Here is a 21035-nt window from a genome sequence, read left to right as displayed (position 1 = left end):
ACGGCGCAGCAACTAGTATAATTTATCTCTCCTCGCTCTTTTAAAATGCCATTTGTCAAAAAAGGACAACTATACTGTTGACAAGGTGAACTTCAAATCAAGTGTTGTCTTTTTAGGGTTCCGTACCCAAAGGGTAAACGGGACCCTATTACTAAGACTTCGCTGTCCGTCCGTCCGTCCGTCCGTCCGTCCGTCCGTCTGTCACCAGGCTGTATCTCACGAACCGTGATAGCTAGACAGTTGAAATTTTCACAGATGATGTATTTCTGATGCCGCTATAACAACAAATACTAAAAACAGAATAAAATAAAGATTTAAGTGGGGCTCCCATACAGCAAACGTGATTTTTGACCAAAGTTAAGCAACGTCGGGCGTGGTCAGTACTTGGATGGGTGACCGTTTTCTTTTTGCATTTTTTTCCGTTTTTTTTTGCTTTATGGTACGGAACCCTTCGTGCGCGAGTCCGACTCGCACTTGCCCGGTTTTTTGATGCATGTGGGCTTAGCAAGGCTGTATATATCACGCGATACGGTGATAATTATGTTAATAAAACCGGGCAAGTGCGAGTCGGACTCGCGCACGAAGGGTTCCGTACCACAATGCAAAAAAAAAAACAAAAATAAGCAAAAAAAGAACGGTCACCCATCCAAGTACTGACCCCTCCCGACGTTGCTTAACTTTGATCAAAAATCACGTTTGTTGTATGGAAGCCCCATTTAAATCTTTATTTTATTCTGTTTTTAGTATTTGTTGTTATAGCGGCAACAGAAATACATCATCTGTTAAAATTTCAACTGTCTAGCTATCACGGTTCGTGAGATACAGCCTGGTGACAGACGGACGGACGGACGGACGGACGGACGGACGGACAGCGAAGTCTTAGTAATAGGTTCCCGTTTTACCCTTTGGGTACGGAACCCTAAAAACGGTAGTCACTCTTGATTTTATCATCCTTACTATGGTTGCAGACGATATATGGAGTTATCTACATTTGACAGCGGTAGATGATAGAAGACAATTTGCATAACATGGTCGTTGGATAACATGTGGACAATTTGACAGATTGTCCCATTTTGACAGTTCAACTTAGTTAGTTTTATCTAAGTGCCTCTTAGGTCACGACAAGCCTTGTCGTGGATGCAGAGCTTTTGAAAAAACCTATTCTAAGATATAAATTACCAGTAAGTATCAGTTTTTCTATGTTTTTATTAAGAGTTAATAGTTAAAACGTTCCGCTGCATATAATATTGTCAATATTTTCTTCGCAGGGATGTCGAGATTTTTTTTCTACCAGCACGCGGCTGCTGCGGAGGAAAAAGAAAGAAGAAAGATTCAGCGCCGAACTCTAAGGGATGCCGCAAACCCCTTCGATATGCCGGATGAAGAGTTCCGGCATATATATAGATTTCGGAAGGAGGTGGTTTTTTACTTATGTGGAGAACTGAACGTGGACCTTCAGCCTCACAATGGTGATGGATTGCCAACTCACTTTAAGGTGAGCTATAATATTGCAGTGTTCCTCGTATAGTTAATAGAGTTAGACCAAGATAAGACTGCAATAATTTTGATAGCACACTCAGTGCAAGTGTTGTTTTCAACGTGAAACTTCTAAGAAATTATGACCATGCTACTAAATTCTACTATACACGGTGTAACATGAGTAAACCGAATAATTTTAACAGCGTATTCCTGATCATATTTAGAGACAAAAATGTCCTATAAACTTTTTTGAAATTCGCCTAGTTTCAGAGATATTATTAATTAAAAAATAAACAAGTTTTTATTGTTACATAGTGTAAAAGGCCTTTTTGATGGTGATGTTGCTGCTATGGGACGTAGTCTAAATATCCTTATCGATAGATGTCAAAAACTGACAAATAACACTTTGCAAAAAGTGGGTTTTACGAAAAAAAAATGTTAAAATCTATTTTAAGTGACAAGTTTACCAATAACATTTATTTATTAAGTACAAATACATTCAAAAACGTGAAAAAAACAAAACAAAAAAATTTTTTTTTTTGGCGGAATTGACCTTAACTCATATTACATTTTTTACTTCTTTTGACCTCAGAAATGCGTGCTTAAAATTATTCGGTTTCCTCATGTTACACCGTGTATATAATATTTAAAATCCAAAAGTTTGTATGTGAAGATGACGCACAATCACACAAAATTAGCTGATACATATTTGGGTGCAATTGTTGTTTATAACAAAGGTTACTAAAGCTAATTTTTACCTTAAAATGTATTGCTTAAGGGGGAAAATGTACTTACTTAAATAATTAAAAGCCTAATTTATTTGTTTTAGGTTCTAACAGCGTTACATCTGCTGGCTGATGGAAATTACCAACGTGGGACTGGTCAGGACCATGGTTTATGCATTGGTCAAACAACCGTAAGCCGGTATCTCGATCAATTTGTAGACGCTGTCAACAGAAGGTATGTTCATTTGAGCACTGAAAAACTACATAAAAAAACTGTTGGTTCTGTGATGTTCTACTTAAACATACTTTCTTATTCCTCGAGCCAAATATATACAGGTGGTGAATGATAGGTTTTCTATGTATGAGAATATATATATAGAGAATAAGGCTAGGGCTATCTTAGCAGTTTTGCCTTTTTTGAATTTATAAGTAAGAGTGTGGCTGTATTGTGCAATGAGATAGGTATTATTTGATAGTTAGGTATAAGTTTACTTACATTGGATACATAATTTGGAAATACACTATTAGCTAGGTATGACTAAGGTTAAGTTCTAAAACATGCCAATTTTTACAGACTTAAAGACCAATGGATAATATTTCCTGGAAATGAACGGTCCCGGCGATCAGTTGCCACAGGATTTGAGGAGGCATACCGTCTGCCAAATATCTTGGGTGCAGTAGACTGCACCCAAGTGAAGATATTTCCTCCACCTCTGCCTCATGGAGTGCAGTATCTAAACCGCAAAGGCGTTCATGCTCTTAATGTACAGCTAGTAAGTTTTAATTATAGTTACAAATAAAAATATTTCAATATTAATCATAAAATCCTCCTAACGGGCAACAATATAAGTATATTATAATTAATTAATAAAATATAATCTCTATGGGACAATCTTACACAGATGTAATCTAGATAGATCCAGATAATTCATTAAAATTAATATCTATGTTACTACTTAGTTGTCACTAATACTCAATTAAGAAAAAATAAAATAAAATAAAAAATCATAAGCATTTATTGCAAACATATTAAGTACTTACATAATATTAGGTAGGTAGGTACTTATACATAATATGGACCCTGCAAGGGCACAGCAATCTTATAAATAAATAACAAACTAAGTACTACAAATATAAAAATCATACCTCATACTTTTCAGGTTGCAGATGTCAACTGCAAAATCTTGGCAGTGAACGCAAGGTTTCCCGGCCGAGTGCATGACTCGTTCATATTTAACAATTCTTCCATTAAGGACGAATTAAGAAGATTGTACAACGGCCACATTGGGGATTATTTCCTTTTGGGTAAGCAGAAAATTGTGCGTGTATCTGTCTGTACTTCGATCATATCTTAGTGAATATACCTATTATAAAACATAATTAAGTAAAAGGGAAGTTTCGTTAATTGTTCGGATGCTTAACTGTTGTGTAGTTAACCAAATAATTATAATTTCAGGTGACTCGGGGTATGCTCTCGAGCCATGGCTCATGACGCCAGTGCTGAATCCTGCCCAGGGAAGCCCAGAAGCAAGGTACACTGCCTGGCACTGTCGTGTGCGCAACATAATTGAGCGGACCAATGGGTACCTCAAAAATGTGTTCCGGTGCCTGGGTCACGACCGCGTCTTACACTACAGCCCAGCGAAGGCATCGTCGATGATAAATGTATGTTGCGTATTATACAACATAATGCAATATTACAGGTAAGTGTGCTTAACATTAATAATTTGTCCTTACATAAACGTATTGTTTAAATAAATAAATAAAGATAAGAGCAAATATAATATATTTCATTGTTCACTGAGTGATTGAAGAAAATTCCATGTTGTTGTGCAAAGAGAATTTGAAATAGATGAATATTGTCATAGTAAATTATGTAGTCAGTAAATTTACTGCCATCTTTCGACACAAATGTCCTAGTAGTTTCAGGGCTCACTCAATATTTGCTCGCGACCTACCAATGGGTCTCGACTAATAGTTCCGGAAATGCTGTACTTAGATACTGATTTTCTCATTTTTCTTGCAGAGATCTTCCCGTGGAAATCCTAGAAGAAATTGAAGAAGGGGCTCCTCAAGAACTTCCTCATCGTCATGCCCAAAACGGACACTTATTAAGAGTGGCGCAGGAAAAGCGTGCGCGGCTAATAAATACATATTTTGCTTATTACTATGTTTTATTATGATACAAATACCTACCTCATATGTCTTGCTATGCTCAAGCAGAGATTAGTAAATATTATAGACGGTATTCTGGCTTTCCGCCGAAGTATGCATGCATTCTTTTAAACTTCTCACTTACTCACAAAAGCTCACTAGATGGCGTCCCTAAATAAGGATATGCCTTAAATACTTTTTCATTTCTCATGTCCTGAAAGAGGGTCATTTTTGTTCTAAATATACGATTTTTTTTTCGAAATTTTAAGATAAGCAATTGAGATTTGGTTTTAAAGGGGATCCAGACTCATTTATTAACCCTTTGACCGCCGTTGTCCGGTATACAAGACAACGAGAAAACGATACGCTGGCGCCGTCGTCTTGTATACAAGACACAAATTCAACCACTCCGTTAATGTGAAAATAATAACAATTGCAAATTCTTTTACACTCTTGTTCATATTTTAGGTCTTTGTTTTTTCATTTATTTGCATTTTAAACAAATATGTAAATCCATTCTTTTATAATAAGGCATTTAAAAAAATTGCTCCAAATTTCAACGTTTTTTATGTCCCTCGACGCCGCTGTCTTGTATACAAGACAGCTAGGGATGGGAATGTTAACTCGATATGGGAATTTTCAAAGTAAAATAAAGTCAGAAATATGTTTTTATTTAAGTATTTGAAACCTTGTTAATCGCCAATTGTTGGTAAAGAGTAGGTAATAAACGAGAGACAGATAGGCATAATAACTATATGTAAAGTTCAGGCAGCTTCTTTAGCTGTAAAAACTAGGGTCAGACAAGTAAATTTCCCCTTGTGGATTGTTGACTAATTGCAGAAAAGATAAATAAAAAAATAAAATAAATAATTGATTTTATTTTGAGCTGATAGCGTCGTAGTGGGAAGGGATAAACCGCAGCGACCGCTTCGTATAAGACTAGTACAGATGGACATACCTATTTATCAGACTTTAGTTTTTTGTTAAAAGTAAGTACCTATCTAACATTGACATCAATGTGTTATTTTTTTATAACAATTCGTCGTTAATTTGGTAAGATTTTAGTAGATTAATGTATACCAAACTGAAATTATAATGAATGATTCTAATTCCGGAATAATTTCTTCACTCATTGAAAATTCAACCCACGTGTAATTTTCACCAAAACAGTTCCGGTATATTTACGTTATCGACACATGATGCGCGGCTTTAACGTTACGCTAATAAAGTTTACGTACCGACAAGCGCTTACGCCGTTGACCTAGAGGCTATTATTACTTAATCCGCGCGGAAACAGTCCTTGTCGGTGTGCACTGCGGACAGTCCATGCGCGCCGTTGTCTTGTATAAAAGACTTCTCGTACAGCCTAGTGCGGCGATATTACGTCTTGAATCGACATTGTTTAGTGGTTGTTTTTGATTATAAATCCCTATGTTTTAAACATTTTCGGGTGTAAAACATATGTTTAATTTTGGCAATTTGGAAATAAATTAAAGCTGGATAAGAACAAAGCTAAATTGAAAAGATTTTTACCATAAATTGTAAATATCGATAACACTATTTGCAATCCCTAAACTTTTTATTAGTTGTTTACTTAAAATTTGCTCTGGCGTGTGAGTGAGCGTCTTTGCGGACTAGGTCCGACGGCCAAAAGGTTAATAATTATATAAGATAGCTAAAGCTAAAAAATTTAAATACCTATCAAAATTTTGCGCCCTTGGTAGGGTCATAGGGTGCCCAATATTTAATGCCGATTGCTATGGCCAATCTTTGCGCGAGGGTCACTTGTCGCCTCCCTTAGGCGTTTGCTGAGCGGCCTGAGCGCCTTGTGGAGCCCCTGAGCCCCCCTACCCCACGGACCTAAGGTAGAAGTACTAGTGCTCGACGCTGCACTATATATTATTCGTTCACTTTATGTCAAAGTAATATAGGTTAGATTTGAACGGCGAAGATTTTTCTGTATTCAAATTTAATCCTTGTCACTTTGACATAAAGTGCCCATGTCGAATACTAGTGCAGCGTCGAGCACTAGTCTACCGTAGTGTCTCGGACATAATAGCGCTCTATTATATGACATTAGTGCCTTTCGTCACTTGGTTAACAATCTACTTTCCTTCCTTTCTTCCTCCCTTGAATGCAGATATGAACCGGTTTCACGTAAACCGGCCTAGTAGCGCCCTCTATATTGCCTTATTGTAGTAACCTTTTCAAAACCTTACAACTTTAAATAGAAGGGAGGTTCTGTGAACTGTAGAACCTAAACCACCACCATAGCACGTAAGAATGTACCTATATCACCAAGGTATCTCAAATGAAATTTGGCTACTTGTTCTCCATTAAGAATTAAATATCTAAATAGGTAAGTATAAGCTTAGAGCATTTAGTAACTTGAGACGGCATCGCTGTCTTTTTCTGTACGAAACAGTCTGCCGATTTTTGCGGGGGAGGGGACGTCAAATGTATTGCATGATTTGTATGTAATGTACAAATAGCCATGTCAGTTTATACAAAAGTTTGCAAAATTGTGCGTTTTTCGGTAGAGGGGTAAGCTCTCAATGGCGACTCCAGTTATCAAATGCTCTAAGGGTATAAGGGACTAATAAGATAAACTCTCTGATATTAGAATTGAGTTATTTAAGAATTATAAATATATAATTTTTTCGTATTAGTAGCTAAAAACACAATTGTATACTTGAGTGTAGACAAACATAACGCCTTACATGAAGAAGTGTGAAAGAATGAAGTCACATTAATTAACTACTATTAATCATCTTCCTCTTCCATTATTTCAGTATCCTCCAAGTTTTCTATGTTCTCCGTCTCCTCCAAAAGATTACTGAAACAATATTAACAAAATATGTAAAAAGTAATGAAATAAACGCATTTGTATTTGTATTTGTAATATAATTATTATAATAATTAAGAAGTAGTTCCTTTATTCTATGTATGAGATATTAACTATAGTTCGTTATTTTTAGCATTAGAAAGAACTTGAAAGAAGGTAAGCGATCTTGACATGTCTTCTAAATTAAAAACGCTTACTATAGAGCCATATCAAGACAAGTCTCCCAAGTAACACACAAGCAGGATAATAGAGTAAAATTATCATCTTATTCAAATTAAGATTGCATAAATTTTGTGTATATGCGGTGGAAGTTACTAAATTCGGAATAAGAAAATATGTGGGCCTAGTGGGGCCTTTATACCAATAAATGCTGAATAAATTTTGCATAGTATCGGTTTTGCATATTAAAGCTGAATAATACTTATTTCTTACACAGTTACTCAGACATTATTCAGCTTAAAGCATTTGTGGTTACTAAAAGCTGCATAATAGCAGCATTAGCAGCAATTAGCTGTATATATTCTGTGTTGTATGATTTTAAGCAGACAATATTAAGAAAAATGTGATAGTGGCTACTAAATGCTGAAAAGAAGCGTCGGTGAAGACTTTCAACTGTATAAAAGCGGTTGCAGTTTCTGTTTTAACGCTAGTTTTTGAATAAAGGTGGACGCTATTACTGGAAGCTGTAATAAAATCCACATATTATTTGTTATTCAGTAGCTGCATATATGGGTTAATTATGGCTTTTATTGACATAACGTCTGAATAATAAATACTAAAACAACACTTATACTTAAGTTATAGCGATTTTAGTACACATATACTATATTTTCTTGCTAAAAGCTGCAAAATGAACGCAATGAGAAGCGCTATTCAAACTATTGCTTAGTATCAACAAGTGCGCAGTGGAGAGGGTTCCGTAGCTTTATACACGGTCAACAGTGCTACTTGAGTCTGATTGCTTTGAGCTTGAGCGTGTTTTTATTTTATTTTGAACGCATCAAGAATAAATACGCATATTCTTTAATCCAACCATTATTTAAAAAATCGAGGTTTAGTTTTCTTAACAATTCTCTTCGATTGGTTATTTTACACAAGATGCATTGTTCTTTTAATTAGAGATGCACCGGATATCCGGTTACTATCCGGCCTATCCGGCCACTATTTTACTATCCGGCCGGATACCGGATAGTGACCTTCTATTCGGCCGGATACCGGATAGTAACATTGCATGATTTCGGAGTAAACAAATTGGATTTAAGAAACAGACACGGTCATAATCGTACTTGTTTATTATTTTAAAACAATTTAATCATTCCACTGACTTGCACGCGCACTCATTTCGAACCTAGAAATGAGTCGAACACCCTCATAGCGAAATCGATTCTCCTGTCGATTTTGAACAGACTTTTTTTAGTTTTCAAGTGGGTCTACTCATACCCATCCCACACTGTACTCGTACTCATACCTAAACAATACTGCCCATATCAAACTATACTTAATTGTACTCATACCCGTGATACCCGCTACTAATATGAATGAATGAATGATATACCCTCACCTTCGCACCTATACCATATTCATATTCATACCATACTCGTAACCATACCATACTCATACTATATACATCTTCGTACTCACGTCGTACATCTTTGCGTTACCTTTACCTACTACATATTTGTCGGAACTGATAACGGAAAAAATAACTGTGTAAACGGCCGTGCCCCCAGATGTATCATATAACTTATATATTATATCGCGTTTATAATATTAGTGGGAAGTAGGATTGAATATTGCCCGTGTTACATACCTATAATGTTTTATCATCAAAGTAGTGAGGATCTATGTGGTTTTTACTATTTGTGTATAGAACCCTAATAGGCTTTAAGATTGAGAAAACAATTACTATTATACTGATGTTATTCAAAACTTGTTGTGTTAAGACCATTATTATCTAACATGTTGCTTAGTAACGCGAATAATGTGAATGCTTATTCAGATATTAGCACAATAATAGCTGTGGCAGCAGCTTATATTCAGCACAGTCGGACGCCATTACGGTTGCTCACTTTCTAACCTCTACAATTATATAGGAATTGAAAATGAACTGAAAAACCCATTTTATTCATTTATTAAACTAGTTTTATCGTAGCATAACTTGTTAAAGTACATTTTATATCACTAAAACATCTAAACACCGCAGAAAAATTACAAATTTAAATGTGGAGTAGTAAATTTTCTATATTTACTTTTGAAACGGTGCATTATTTACGCGGCGCTTTAAAATTTTAAATAAAATGCATATATATATTAACAGTAAAGTCGCATGCGCAATGAAATTGAAGTTATGTAAACATCAAATAAATATATGGGTGATGTCCTCCTTATTTTGTAAGTTTTCACTGCAGAAACTACACTTTGACACGAGTTCACAAATTAAAATGGAAGACAAATCATTGATTTAACACAAATATCTGAATATATTTGCTGTAAAAATGCACTTTGGAACCAAAAGCTTCATAACGTGTGAATAACTGATTCATTGTGTACAAAGCTGGATAACTTTGGTTTAAAAGCGGTATATAAGCTTTTGACAGCCTCTATACAAGTGTTATTCAGCGATTCAATGTGTGGGCACACACTTATATAGCTATTACATTACTGTTATTCAGAAATAAGCGGCGTGGGCACTGCCCACTTTGCGCCCAAACGTTCTGTATAACGTCTGTATAACGCTTATTCAGCTGTTATACAGCTACCTTATTCAGCATTAAGTACGGCATGCTCTATTATTCAAACAATATTCAGCTACGTTGTGTTACTTGGGCTGCTACTAATTTTAATAGCACATCGTTACAGACTTGTCTAGGTCAGTGGGATTACTTTTAAAGTCACATCCATCTATGTAAATTGGATCTCTCTGACAAATACTCAAAAATTATCGAATGAGGATAAACCAAAACATGTCACTAGATACTGTCATGGTAAATTAATGTACTGTAGATTTACTGCCATCTTTCTACAGAAAATTCAAACTGTTAGAACGCTATTTATTTGACTTTGATCCTTATTTTTTCACTGATATGTGTTAATTTGTTAAATATCAAAATTAAGGTTATGGCGCCAACGCTCGAAAAGATTGCACCATATCTTTGGTCTAGTGTCGAGTAGATGGCGTTAATATTAATATTTAACAGCTTAATACATATCAGTGAATGAATAAGGATCAAAGTCAAATAAATGGCGTTCTAACAGTTTGAATTTACTGTCGAAAAATGGCAGCAAATTTACTGTGGCTACATAATTTACTTTGACAATTCGCCTCTATTTCAAATTCTCTTTGCTATATATAACAAACCCAAAGGAACAAAAACGCAGAATACAGACTTGTTTGGTGACTAACGGTCTGGAACCATTTATTATCTGTGGATCTGAGGAATCTTGAGTAATTCAGGCGTTAATAATATTGTATCCCAAAGGCTCTCATAAACTGAAATAAGGTCTTGCTCCTTGGCAAGGTCAACATTAAAATACTTTATCTATATAAGGACTGGCGTTATGGCCCTTATGGGCACTAAAAATGGTACTAGTCAAGCGGTGTCACTCACGAATTCGTGCAGCCTAACGCAACTAGTTGCGACCAATCGCGCGCGTGATGCAAACTCATCAACCAATTGCGCGCGTGATGCGATCATCAACCAATCGCGTTGTAGCGGTATCACACCGCTGTACTGTCCCCATTCTTATTGCCCGTAAGGCCAGTCCTTAAATATATACATCAATGGGTCAGAGAATGAGCCTTTAAGTAGATAGTTAGTTCAACCTCAGGGTAACGCGTGTTTGTCCATTCGTTCGCGTGTTACTACTACTGCATAGTACATACATACATACATACATAAAAATTAAACAGTAGACTGTACTCCTCATACTGACCAACATTTGTTCAGCGACTTTTAAAAATAACTTGTGGTTTGATTTTGAATACATTTTAAAGTTTATTCTAAGACGCAATGTGTTGCGAATTTTGTAATGTTTTAAGGCGTGACAAGCAACGTCAATCACAATGATATGGCGTCCATTGAAGATAATATTTATTTTGTATGAAAAATAGGGAGTCTAAATACTTACTTCATAATTTTTAAAAGTTGTTGAACAAAATTGTCACCGTTTGAGGAGTACAATCTACGTTTTAATTATTTGCTCGTGTTACAGGCCACACCCGGTAATTGGCTTGACTATTATGGTACTACCAAACACTGATACACCGCACACTAATGAGGAGCTATTTTGGTTACTTAAATATGATTAATAAGTATAATGAAACAGATTAGTAATAATAAAATTGCCGTACGAATATATCACAGCCAAGAGATCGAGATAAATAAAATTGTAGCCCAAACGTTAAATATTTTTTCCTTTTTTATTGTTGGACGTATACCACATTACAATCTATGTATAAATTGTATGTACAGATGTCAATACTCTGGTCAACGTGGGACTCGAACCCACATTTTTGGATCGCCGGTCCAATGCGTTACCAATTCCGGTAGCTGACCATGACCATCCGCCATTCAACGCGAATTCAACCATTGCGAAGAAAACTATTTAACCACTGTGAGAATGTCACTAGCGCCATCTGCATTTCAGGTTTACAACGTTTACCAACTCTGTACTGGAGTCAGTTACGGATCGCTGCCATATATGACCCAAAATTTTTTTATTAAGCTATGAGCTTCATCACATGTGATCTCTGAGTAATTCTAAGCATTTCTAGCCTCGGAGGCGATAAGAAGCGTGCGTCTAGTCGAGGAGGGCGGAGTACAAAGATGGCCGCCACCCGTCATCACATCATACAAAAAAATCTGTTCTGGTCTTGGTGGCTACTAGGGCAAGTTTGGTATCATTTTCGTATAAACCGAAGACGTGGAATTCATTGCTGATATTTGTTTTTTTCAGTTTCATAGTAATTTTGCAAGAAAAACGTAAAAAGATAAAAATTTGGGATGGAGGTTTTTTTGCTTTGAGAGCTAATAACTTTTGTATAGTGGCCAAAAGTATCATACAAAAAATACTATAATAAAGCGCAATTCATGCAGCTTCTAAACATGTACATGTTTAGTAATATCCTACTGCAAAAAGATGGTGAAAAAATAATTAAATGACCGCAGCGCGGGTAGTTGGACTCTCGCTAGGCGGCGTTTATCTTATAAAATGGTCGAGTACGAGTATCTACGTAGGTAACTATGCTTACTTTGCTAGATTTTATGATGACGAATAAAATGCTTTCTGTATATTTAATGTCCGCAGTTTCCAGTACACAGACATAATTCTGGTATAGGTTAAAAAAATACACACAGGTATCCCCATGTCTAAAGAGGAGGGCGGCTCGCTTAACAAATAAGATCATGTACAACCGCAATTTCAGGTTGGGTTAGGTTAGGTTAGTTAGGTAGGTTCGAGTCAGCCAGCTTTATGGCCGGGGGTCAGTGGTCGTCGCTGGAGATTTTAACGCGAAGTCCACTGCGTGGGGTTCGCCGGCGACGGACGTGCGCGGTGAGGTCGTTGAAGAGTGGGCACTTGCGTCAGGGCTGACTCTAGCCAACCAGGGAGTCGCTAACACGTGCGTGCGGCAACAAGGCGGATCAATAGTGGATCTATCTTTCACAAATGCCGCCCTGGCACGCTGTGTCCATGATTGGAGGGTACTGGAAGATGTGGAGACTTTGTCCGATCACCTGTACATTCGTTACGACGTCTCCACATCGCCATCAGTTCAAACTGGCCAAAATTGCAGGCTACCGATTGGCGGCGGAGGTCCAAGATGGGCTCTCGGTAAAATGGATCGAGACCTTCTTTTAGAGGCGGCTATTGTACAGGCGTGGCTTCCTTCACCGGAAGGTGAAGTAGTGGTGGAGACGGAAGCATCCTGGTTCCGGGATGCCATGACACTAATATGCGATACGGCGATGCCCCGAGCCAAGCCTCCACCACAAAAACGAAAGGTGTACTGGTGGACTGCAGAGCTTGCACAAATGCGCAAGGACTGTACAGCCGCGCGGCGTCGGTACACAAGGCAGAGGCGCCGACGAACAGACGAAGACGCAGAAAGGAACCTTTACGCCTTGTATAAGGAGGCAAAGAAGTCCCTAAGAGCCGCCATAGGAAATGCCATGGACGCTGCGAGAGAAGCATTCCTGGACACCTTGAATGTGGACCCGTGGGGTCGGCCCTACAAGCTCGTAAGGAACAAATTGCGCTCCTGGGGCCCCCCGCTCACCCAAACGCTAGAACCAGAGTTTGTCAGCGACGTTGTCTCGGCATTGTTCCCTAGGGGAAGAAACAACAGGCCGCCAGCAATGGCACCACCACGAGCAGACGAAGTGGAGGAAGCTGAAGTGCCACCTGTAACAACGGTTGAGTTTGGCGTAGCAGTGATTAAGATGCGAGCCAAGAACACTGCCCCCGGCCCAGATGGAGTCCCTGGCCGCGCTTGGGCTCTCGCGTTGAAAGAACTGGAGCCGCGTCTTATCCGTCTCTTCACGGCATGCCTGGAGCAGGGCCGCTTCCCAGTAGCATGGAAATCGGGAAAACTGGTCCTGCTAAAGAAAGAGGGTCGTCCGTCTGATTCGCCTTCAGCGTACCGGCCGATTGTTTTGCTTGATGAGGTGGGGAAGCTATTCGAGCGCATCATAGCATCCCGCCTCATCAAGCATCTAAGAGAGGTTGGTCCAGACCTGGCCAAAAATCAATACGGCTTCAGGAGCGGCCGTTCAACAGTGGACGCGATTCTGCAAGTGAAAAGGCTCGCACAGGAGTCGATTTCCCGGGGCGAGGTCGTCTTGGCTGTGTCTTTAGACATAGCCAACGCCTTCAACACCATGCCCTGGGAAACTGTAAATGAAGCTTTGCGCTACCACAGGGCTCCTCCTCACCTGGCCCATATCATCAGGGCCTATTTAAGTGAGCGATTTGTGACCTGGCCTGGGCAGCGAAATTGGGGACAGAAAAGGATGGAGTGCGGTGTCCCTCAAGGATCGGTTTTGGGCCCGCTACTTTGGAATGTCGGCTACGACTGGGTCCTGCGGGGGGCAAACCTTCCTGGAGTTGACGTGTTTTGTTATGCCGATGATACGTTGGTGACGGCCCGCGGGCCCAGTTTCCGAGATGCGGCCATTCTGGCAACTGCGGGTGTAGCCCACGTTGTCAACCGAATAAGGCGGTTGGGCCTGGAAGTCGGCCTACAGAAATCCGAGGCCATTTGTTTTTATGGCCACCGTAGAGGTCCTCCGGTAGGAGCCCAAATCATAGTAGGCGGGGTCCCGATTGCTGTCAAGCCGACCTTGCGCTACCTGGGCGTCATACTTGACAGCAAATGGAACTTTCGGGCCCATTTCGAACACTTGGCTCCAAAACTGCTCAGTACAGCGGCGGCCCTGGGGCGTATACTCCCGAACTTGGGAGGGCCCAAGGCTTCATGCCGCCGTTTGTACACGGGAGTCGTTCGCTCCATGGCGTTATATGGCGCACCCGTCTGGGCTGACGCCATTGGAAGGCAAAACGCTACCCAGCTGAGGAAAGCGCAAAGAGCAATGGCGCTGCGGGTAATCCGGGGATACCGTACCATATCTACGGATGCTGCGTGTGCTTTAGCGGGATCCTTGCCCTGGGACCTCGATGCAAGAGCCCTCGCAGCTGTTTACCGCTGGCGCGAGGATATGCATGAGAGGGATGAGGCACCAGCACCAAGAGAAATTGATGGACGGCGCGAAGCAATTCGGCTGGAAATGGTGGACATTTGGGAGGAGAGACTGGCGCATCCGATTGCTGGTCACCTAACTATAGAGGCAATACGTCCGGTCCTAAAACAATGGCTTGACCGGGACCATGGCCCTATAACATTCCGAGTGACGCAGGTCCTCTCAGGACACGGATGTTTCGGACGATATCTGTGCAACAGATTGGGCCGAGAACCGACGCCGATATGCCACGAGTGCGGTGCTGCCGAAGACACGGCACAACATACGCTGGCTGTATGCCCAGCTTGGACAGAACAGCGGGCCACACTCGTGGCTGTAGTAGGGCGCGACCTCTCCCTGCCTGCCGTGGTGAAAACTATGGCAGACAGCGAGGGATCATGGAAAGCGGTGGTCTCTTTCTGCGAAGATGTAATATCTAGGAAAGAGACCGCGGAAAGAGAAAGGGAAGAAGATCCAGCCTCCCAACCGATGCGCCGCAAGCGCGTAGGACGGAGGCGTTTGGCGTACGACCGTCGACTTCCCCCTTAAGGGTACCCGTGGGCGGCAGGCTCGGGGACGCCTGTCGCCTACACGAGGGTCCCTGGGATGGCCAGTACGCCGACTTAATGGCGCACTTTTAAAGTGACAGAGGAATACTTCCTCCGATGTCGAGTCCAAAGATCGGACAGCCGCTGGCGGGGTTTCGGAAGCATGGTCTCGGTCGTTTCCCGTGCCCCGCCTTATAGCCTTGAGGCGGCAAACAGAGGGGTTTTAGTGGGTAAACCTGGGGTCTCATTAGCCCACAACAGGGAGTCCCACATAACCATCCCGGCCCGTCCCCGCGCCGGGTGGTATGCGTAATGCATTTCCCCTCTTAAAAAAAAAAAAAAAAGGTAGGTTCGGGGCTTCGTTGGTTTGTCACCAAGTCATACTTGCATAACCTATATTAGTATGACAAATATAAATAGCTGTTATGATTTCTAAATGTAAGCTCCGCATAATAGTTATTTGTTTTACAAGGGGGCAAAGTTGTTGTTTAACCGCTCGTGCTAATATTGATACCCGATCAAGCGAAAGATTTCAAAATTGAACCACGAGCGTAGTGAGTGGTTCGAAAAATGGAATCTTGAGCGTTGTAAGGGTTTCAAAGAACGAGGGTTAAACAAAATTTGCCGCCGAGTGAAACACAGAATTTTTCACCACACCAACCTGAAGCAAATATTAAATGTAAAATATCAAACAAAATCAAACCAAATCAAATCCAAATGAATGTTATGTGCAGGTTGAAGTTATTTATTAAAAACAACAAGTAATAACTTTATAAAATTACTTAAAGTGAGTTATAGCATGAAAATTATCGTGAAAATAAATATTTTGCCTCTTCCTAAGTAGTACAATTTCTCTCATAAATAGTGTTTTAATATTATCAGCAAAAATAAGAGCGCTATTTTATTAGAATAATTTCATTTATAATAGTTATTTCTCGGACCCAATTTTGGACCCGGGTATATCCTTAAACTACGTTCAAAAGAGGGGTATGGGCACTGTAAATGTCATCTCGCTTTGTGTGGTAGGCCACAGCACAGCGGATGTCATTCCAGATCTATCCGAGCAGAGCCCAACTGGGGAACTACGGACTTACCTCCACCTTACAGAAAACACCGGTCAAATAACACTAGGCCCCACTCAAATCGTTGCAAGTGCATTAAAATTAAAGTGCATAAAATTATGTCTGTATGATGAATTATGTATGGATGAAAGTATTTTATTCGTTATCATAAAATCTAGCAAAGTAAGCATACCTACGTAGATACTCGTACTCGATCATTTTGTAAGATAAACGACGGTCCGCAAGATAAACGAAAGTCCAACTACCCGCGCTGCGGTCATTTAATAATTTTTTCACCATCTTTTTGCAGTAGGATATTACTCAACGTGTATATGTTTAGAATCTGCATGAATTACGCTTGATTATAGTATTTTTTATATGATATTTTTGGCCCCTATACAAAAGTTATTAGCTCTCAAAGCAAATATCTCCATCCTAAATTTTCATATTTTTATGTTTTTCTTGTAAAATTAATATGAAGCTGAAAAAAACAAATATCAGCAATGAATTCTACGTCTCCGGTTTATACGAAAATGATACCAAACTTGCCCTAGTAGCCACCAGGACCAGAACAGATTTTTTTGAATGATGACGGGTGGCGGCCATCTTTGTACCCCCCTTCCCTTATTGCCTCCCAGGCTTGAAATGCTTAGAATTACTCAAAGATCATATGTGATGAAGCTCATAGCTTAATAAAATTTTTTTGGGTCAACTTCATAACTGACTCCGCTATGAGGACATGCGTTAGCGCATGACTTACCTCCCGGCCCCACAGCATATGGTTGTGTTGATCATCGTTGACTTTTTCATTATGAGATTGACATTTATACATACAATTTATAAAATTTTAGTCATTCAATGAAATGCATGTTAATTATAAGTTCCATAAGGTTTCATTCATTCCTTTCATACCCTCTTCTCGGACGTTGGTTCTTGTGTTATTTAGTTAAGCTGTATTGTGCGATATGAGCAATCCGGAAATGTAGATTTCGGAATTGCTCATATATTTATAAAATAGTCAAAACATAAATAAGGTCAGATGGGGTAAGCGAAATATCGGGGCAAGAGAAATACTTGCAGGGAATGGTACGTCAAGTATGGATTATGCATTCTTACTTCCAAGCTTGTGCTAAATTAGCGTGGTGGTCAGAGTCTACTGTTTTTCTTGTCCCCAGTAAAACAAACAATGTTTCTCTTACCCCACCTGACCTTAAAGAATAGAATGATTAGTTCGTAATAAATTAATTACTCTTAAAATATTGTTATGCTCATGCTGCAGATGGTTAAACCGTGCTGTAGAAGGTGCCGGTTCCGTAGTGCGGTTACGGGGCGGACGGGCAGGCTGCGTGGGTTGTTGTAGTCGCAGTAGCGTGGGGTATGGATGTACGCCAGCGGGGCGCGGATCCACGTACATCGAGCTGTGTACTTGTCGTGCAGGAAGGGCGAGACGTGCGGGTTGGGCGGTTACGGCTGGACGAGCATAGGGGACGGGACGGGCGGCAAGAGACGGACGGGAAGGACGTTCGGGTAGTCCAGGACTTAAGGGCAGTACAGAAAGCGTGGAGTATGCAGGGCTGGCTGAAGGAGACGAGGGCAAATGAGAGGCGGAGTAGTGGGGTTGTTCGCTGAGCACGGGCCTAGTAAGTGTGGCGGTGGTGGAGGTTGGAACAACAACGAAATTTTCAGTAGTAGCAGCAAACGTGCTGCTAGCCACACTGTTCCCAGCACCCGAAAACTCAGCATAGTCGGAAAAAAAGCAAAAAAAAAACGGTCACCCATCCAAGTACTGACCACGCCCGACGTTGCTTAACTTCGGTCAAAAATCACGTTTGTTGTATGGGAGCCCCATTTAAATCTTTATTTTATTCTATTTTTAGTATTTGTTGTTATAGCGGCAACAGAAATACATCATCTGTGAAAATTTCAACTGTCTAGCTATCACGGTTCGTGAGATACAGACTGGTGACAGACGGACGGACGGACGGACGGACAGCGAAGTCTTAGTAATAGGGTCCCGTTTTACCCTTTGGGTACGGAACCCTAAAAAGCAAAACGTTGTTAAAACTTTTACCCGACTACGGTTTTTTTTTTTCATAAATAAAGCAGCTTTTCCTTTTCCAAAGTCAGTTAAATGTTATTTTGTACTCTATGTCACCCCAGAGTTGCGCCATAAAAATTAATATTGGGTTGGGAGCCGCCCCTTTGGGGAATAAAATAGCAAAATGTTTCACTATACCAACCCCAAGCAAATGTTAAATGTAAAATATCAAACAAAATCAAACCAAACCCAAATGAATGTTATTAAATGTCAATTACCTCCATGTGTTACTAAGCGCCACTTGCACCCACTAACCCGGGGTTAACCGGTTAACCCAGTGTCAAATTCTACTGGTATCCATGATAACTCCAGGTTTAACCGGTTAACCTCGGGATAGTAAATGGTGCATGTGGCCCTTATAGGGCACTTAATGTACAACAGAAGGACAATTTTCTTGTAAGCTGTTGCCATAGCATCAAGTGAATTAACATTTTAAAACTATTATTATTTTTATATATTTTTTTCAACTCAAGTTAGGTTGTTTAAAATATGAATATAAAAGTAAAATATAAAAAAGTTACAAAACAATAAAAATACATAGTAAACACATTATAAAAAACCTAACCTGACAGGTGAGCTTACTTATTTATCTATGGTTTAAAAAATGTGAACTTACATCTCCAATCCTTGACTCCGCCGGACCCACTCCCTCGGAGGTATCTTTTCCGATTGCAGTCAGGATTAGCTGTTCCTCCTGACTGACCATTGGTATTTCCACAGCATTGCCAGTCTGGGCCCGAGCCCCGTTGGCTGCAGCATTATTTGACCGAGCCTTTCGGCTCAAGTCACGCCATGTCTGACAGAAAAAATATAATTGACACATGCAATTTTAAATGACACCTTAAAATTAAGCAGCCAAATTATATTCCTATACCTGTTTTTGAAATAATAATTATTATATTTTATAATGTATAACAATATGCCTTAGATATAATTAAGATGTTCATTTTACTTGCCATTATACTATACTTCCACATTATTAAGTTGTGATAATGATGGCACTATTTATATTATACAGATTGCACTGCAATTTCTAGAGATCCACCGGATATTTGGTATCCGGTATCCGGCCAAACAACTATCCATTCAATCTCTAGTAATTTCATTCAAAAATTAATTTAAATAATTATCATGTTTAGAAAGACTTCTTTGCAGACAAGTCACAGAGCGATCCTAGTTATGGGAATTATATTTACTTACCACTTTCCAAGCCTGGACAGATTTATCCGGCCCGTGCTCCCTGAGCGCCTGTGCGAGGGCCTCCCATTGCGCTTCATATCTTTGCGCTCCGAGAGGCCCATTGTATTCGCGGTTTGCAAATCTCGTGTTACTCGCCATGTAATCCACCAGCATCCGTATTTGTACGGCATTTGATCGGCTGAAAAAAACAGTCAAATATTAAGTTAACGAATAAACCAACTGCACGAAACTATATTGTATAAATTACTGTTGTTTTGTGCAACTTACATTTTTGTTGTTTTGTGCAACTTACATTTCTTCCTCTTCAAAAACACAGCAATGAAAATTAAATTGGGTGTTGTTTGTGTATGAAAGCCAAATAATTTTCAACTCTTTGTTGTCAAACAGAATAAAAACTTTTTAAACGGAAAAGGTTTGCTTGCACAGATACAAAAAGTCATAATAATCCGAGCAAATTATAATGTAAGCTAATATATATACGGATGTCACTCATTTAACCACCTTTCAAATTGGTAGTATAATAATAAAACTAGCTATTCACGTTGAAACTTCATCCGACACATGTCCGACAATTCAATAAGGCCGGAAAACTCTAGGCATAGAGAATCGTGGTCACTAATGAATGATTGTCGATAACTTTATACGATATCGACGTGATTTTCTTATCGTAGCCCGTTGCCATGTTCAGCAAAACGATATAATTACGACTATCGTTAGAAGACGACAGTCGATTCCACGCGCGATATGATAAAACCTTGCTAAGCCTACGTATGTGTGCGTAAAAACGTGTATGTGTGCTCTTTTAGGGATGTGAAAAGTCGATTTTAATCATGTTATATATCGATAAACGCTACACAGCGGAACGAAATAGCTATTAATTGAAGCTTCAATATCTTCGTTAAACATATACATAATTGAAATGCTAATGAATAATAAATATATTAGAATATAATAAAATATTTCAATTATATGCCCGGGGAGATAGGCCTCGTTAGCATTCAAACATCAAACATCAACATTTATTCAGCAAATAGGCCACAAGGGCACTTTTACACGTCAACATTGAATTTACATAAAAGCAAAAATAATAACATCAACAATTTTATAAAATAAAACTAACAATTCAATCTAACGTATTACAATTACTAAGAGATGTATATGGTCTCTTAATGTCGAATTACATACAAAA

At 39.5% G+C, this 21035-nt stretch overlaps 1 protein-coding gene, 1 long non-coding RNA gene and 1 other non-coding gene across 3 annotated transcripts; 1 reads left to right on the top strand and 2 right to left on the bottom strand.

Annotated features, from left to right (window-relative positions):
* Window positions 1-1063: 1063 nt before the first annotated feature.
* Window positions 1064-4592, top strand: LOC134666104 (putative nuclease HARBI1). Its single transcript, XM_063523254.1, has 6 exons — window positions 1064-1495; window positions 2309-2439; window positions 2779-2977; window positions 3365-3509; window positions 3661-3907; window positions 4231-4592. The coding sequence occupies exons 1-6, from the start codon at window positions 1271-1273 to the stop codon at window positions 4385-4387; spliced, it is 1104 nt and encodes a 367-aa protein (XP_063379324.1). The 5' UTR covers window positions 1064-1270; the 3' UTR covers window positions 4388-4592.
* Window positions 4593-6975: 2383 nt separating this feature from the next.
* On the bottom strand, window positions 6976-20086 carry LOC134666358 (uncharacterized). The gene is made up of 2 exons (XR_010098491.1): window positions 19263-20086; window positions 6976-7194 (listed from the first exon to the last, which is right to left on the bottom strand). It is a non-coding gene; the product is annotated as an uncharacterized LOC134666358 (long non-coding RNA).
* Window positions 11688-11759, bottom strand: Trnaa-ggc (transfer RNA alanine (anticodon GGC)). The gene has a single exon. It is a non-coding gene; the product is annotated as a tRNA-Ala (tRNA).
* Window positions 20087-21035: the final 949 nt, after the last annotated feature.

The sequence above is a fragment of the Cydia fagiglandana genome, chromosome 7, assembly GCF_963556715.1.
Source record: "Cydia fagiglandana chromosome 7, ilCydFagi1.1, whole genome shotgun sequence".
Classification (NCBI taxonomy): Eukaryota; Metazoa; Arthropoda; class Insecta; order Lepidoptera; family Tortricidae; genus Cydia; species Cydia fagiglandana.
This window is presented reverse-complemented; position numbering and strand designations above follow the sequence as displayed.

Coding starts and splice junctions, on each gene's coding strand:
- LOC134666104 (XM_063523254.1), top strand. CDS start 1,271: ATGTCGAGATTTTTTTTCTACCAGCACGCGGCTGCTGCGGAGGAAAAA. Junction 1,496..2,308: donor GATTGCCAACTCACTTTAAG/GTGAGCTATAAT, acceptor TATTTGTTTTAG/GTTCTAACAGCGTTACATCT. Junction 2,978..3,364: donor ATGCTCTTAATGTACAGCTA/GTAAGTTTTAAT, acceptor CATACTTTTCAG/GTTGCAGATGTCAACTGCAA.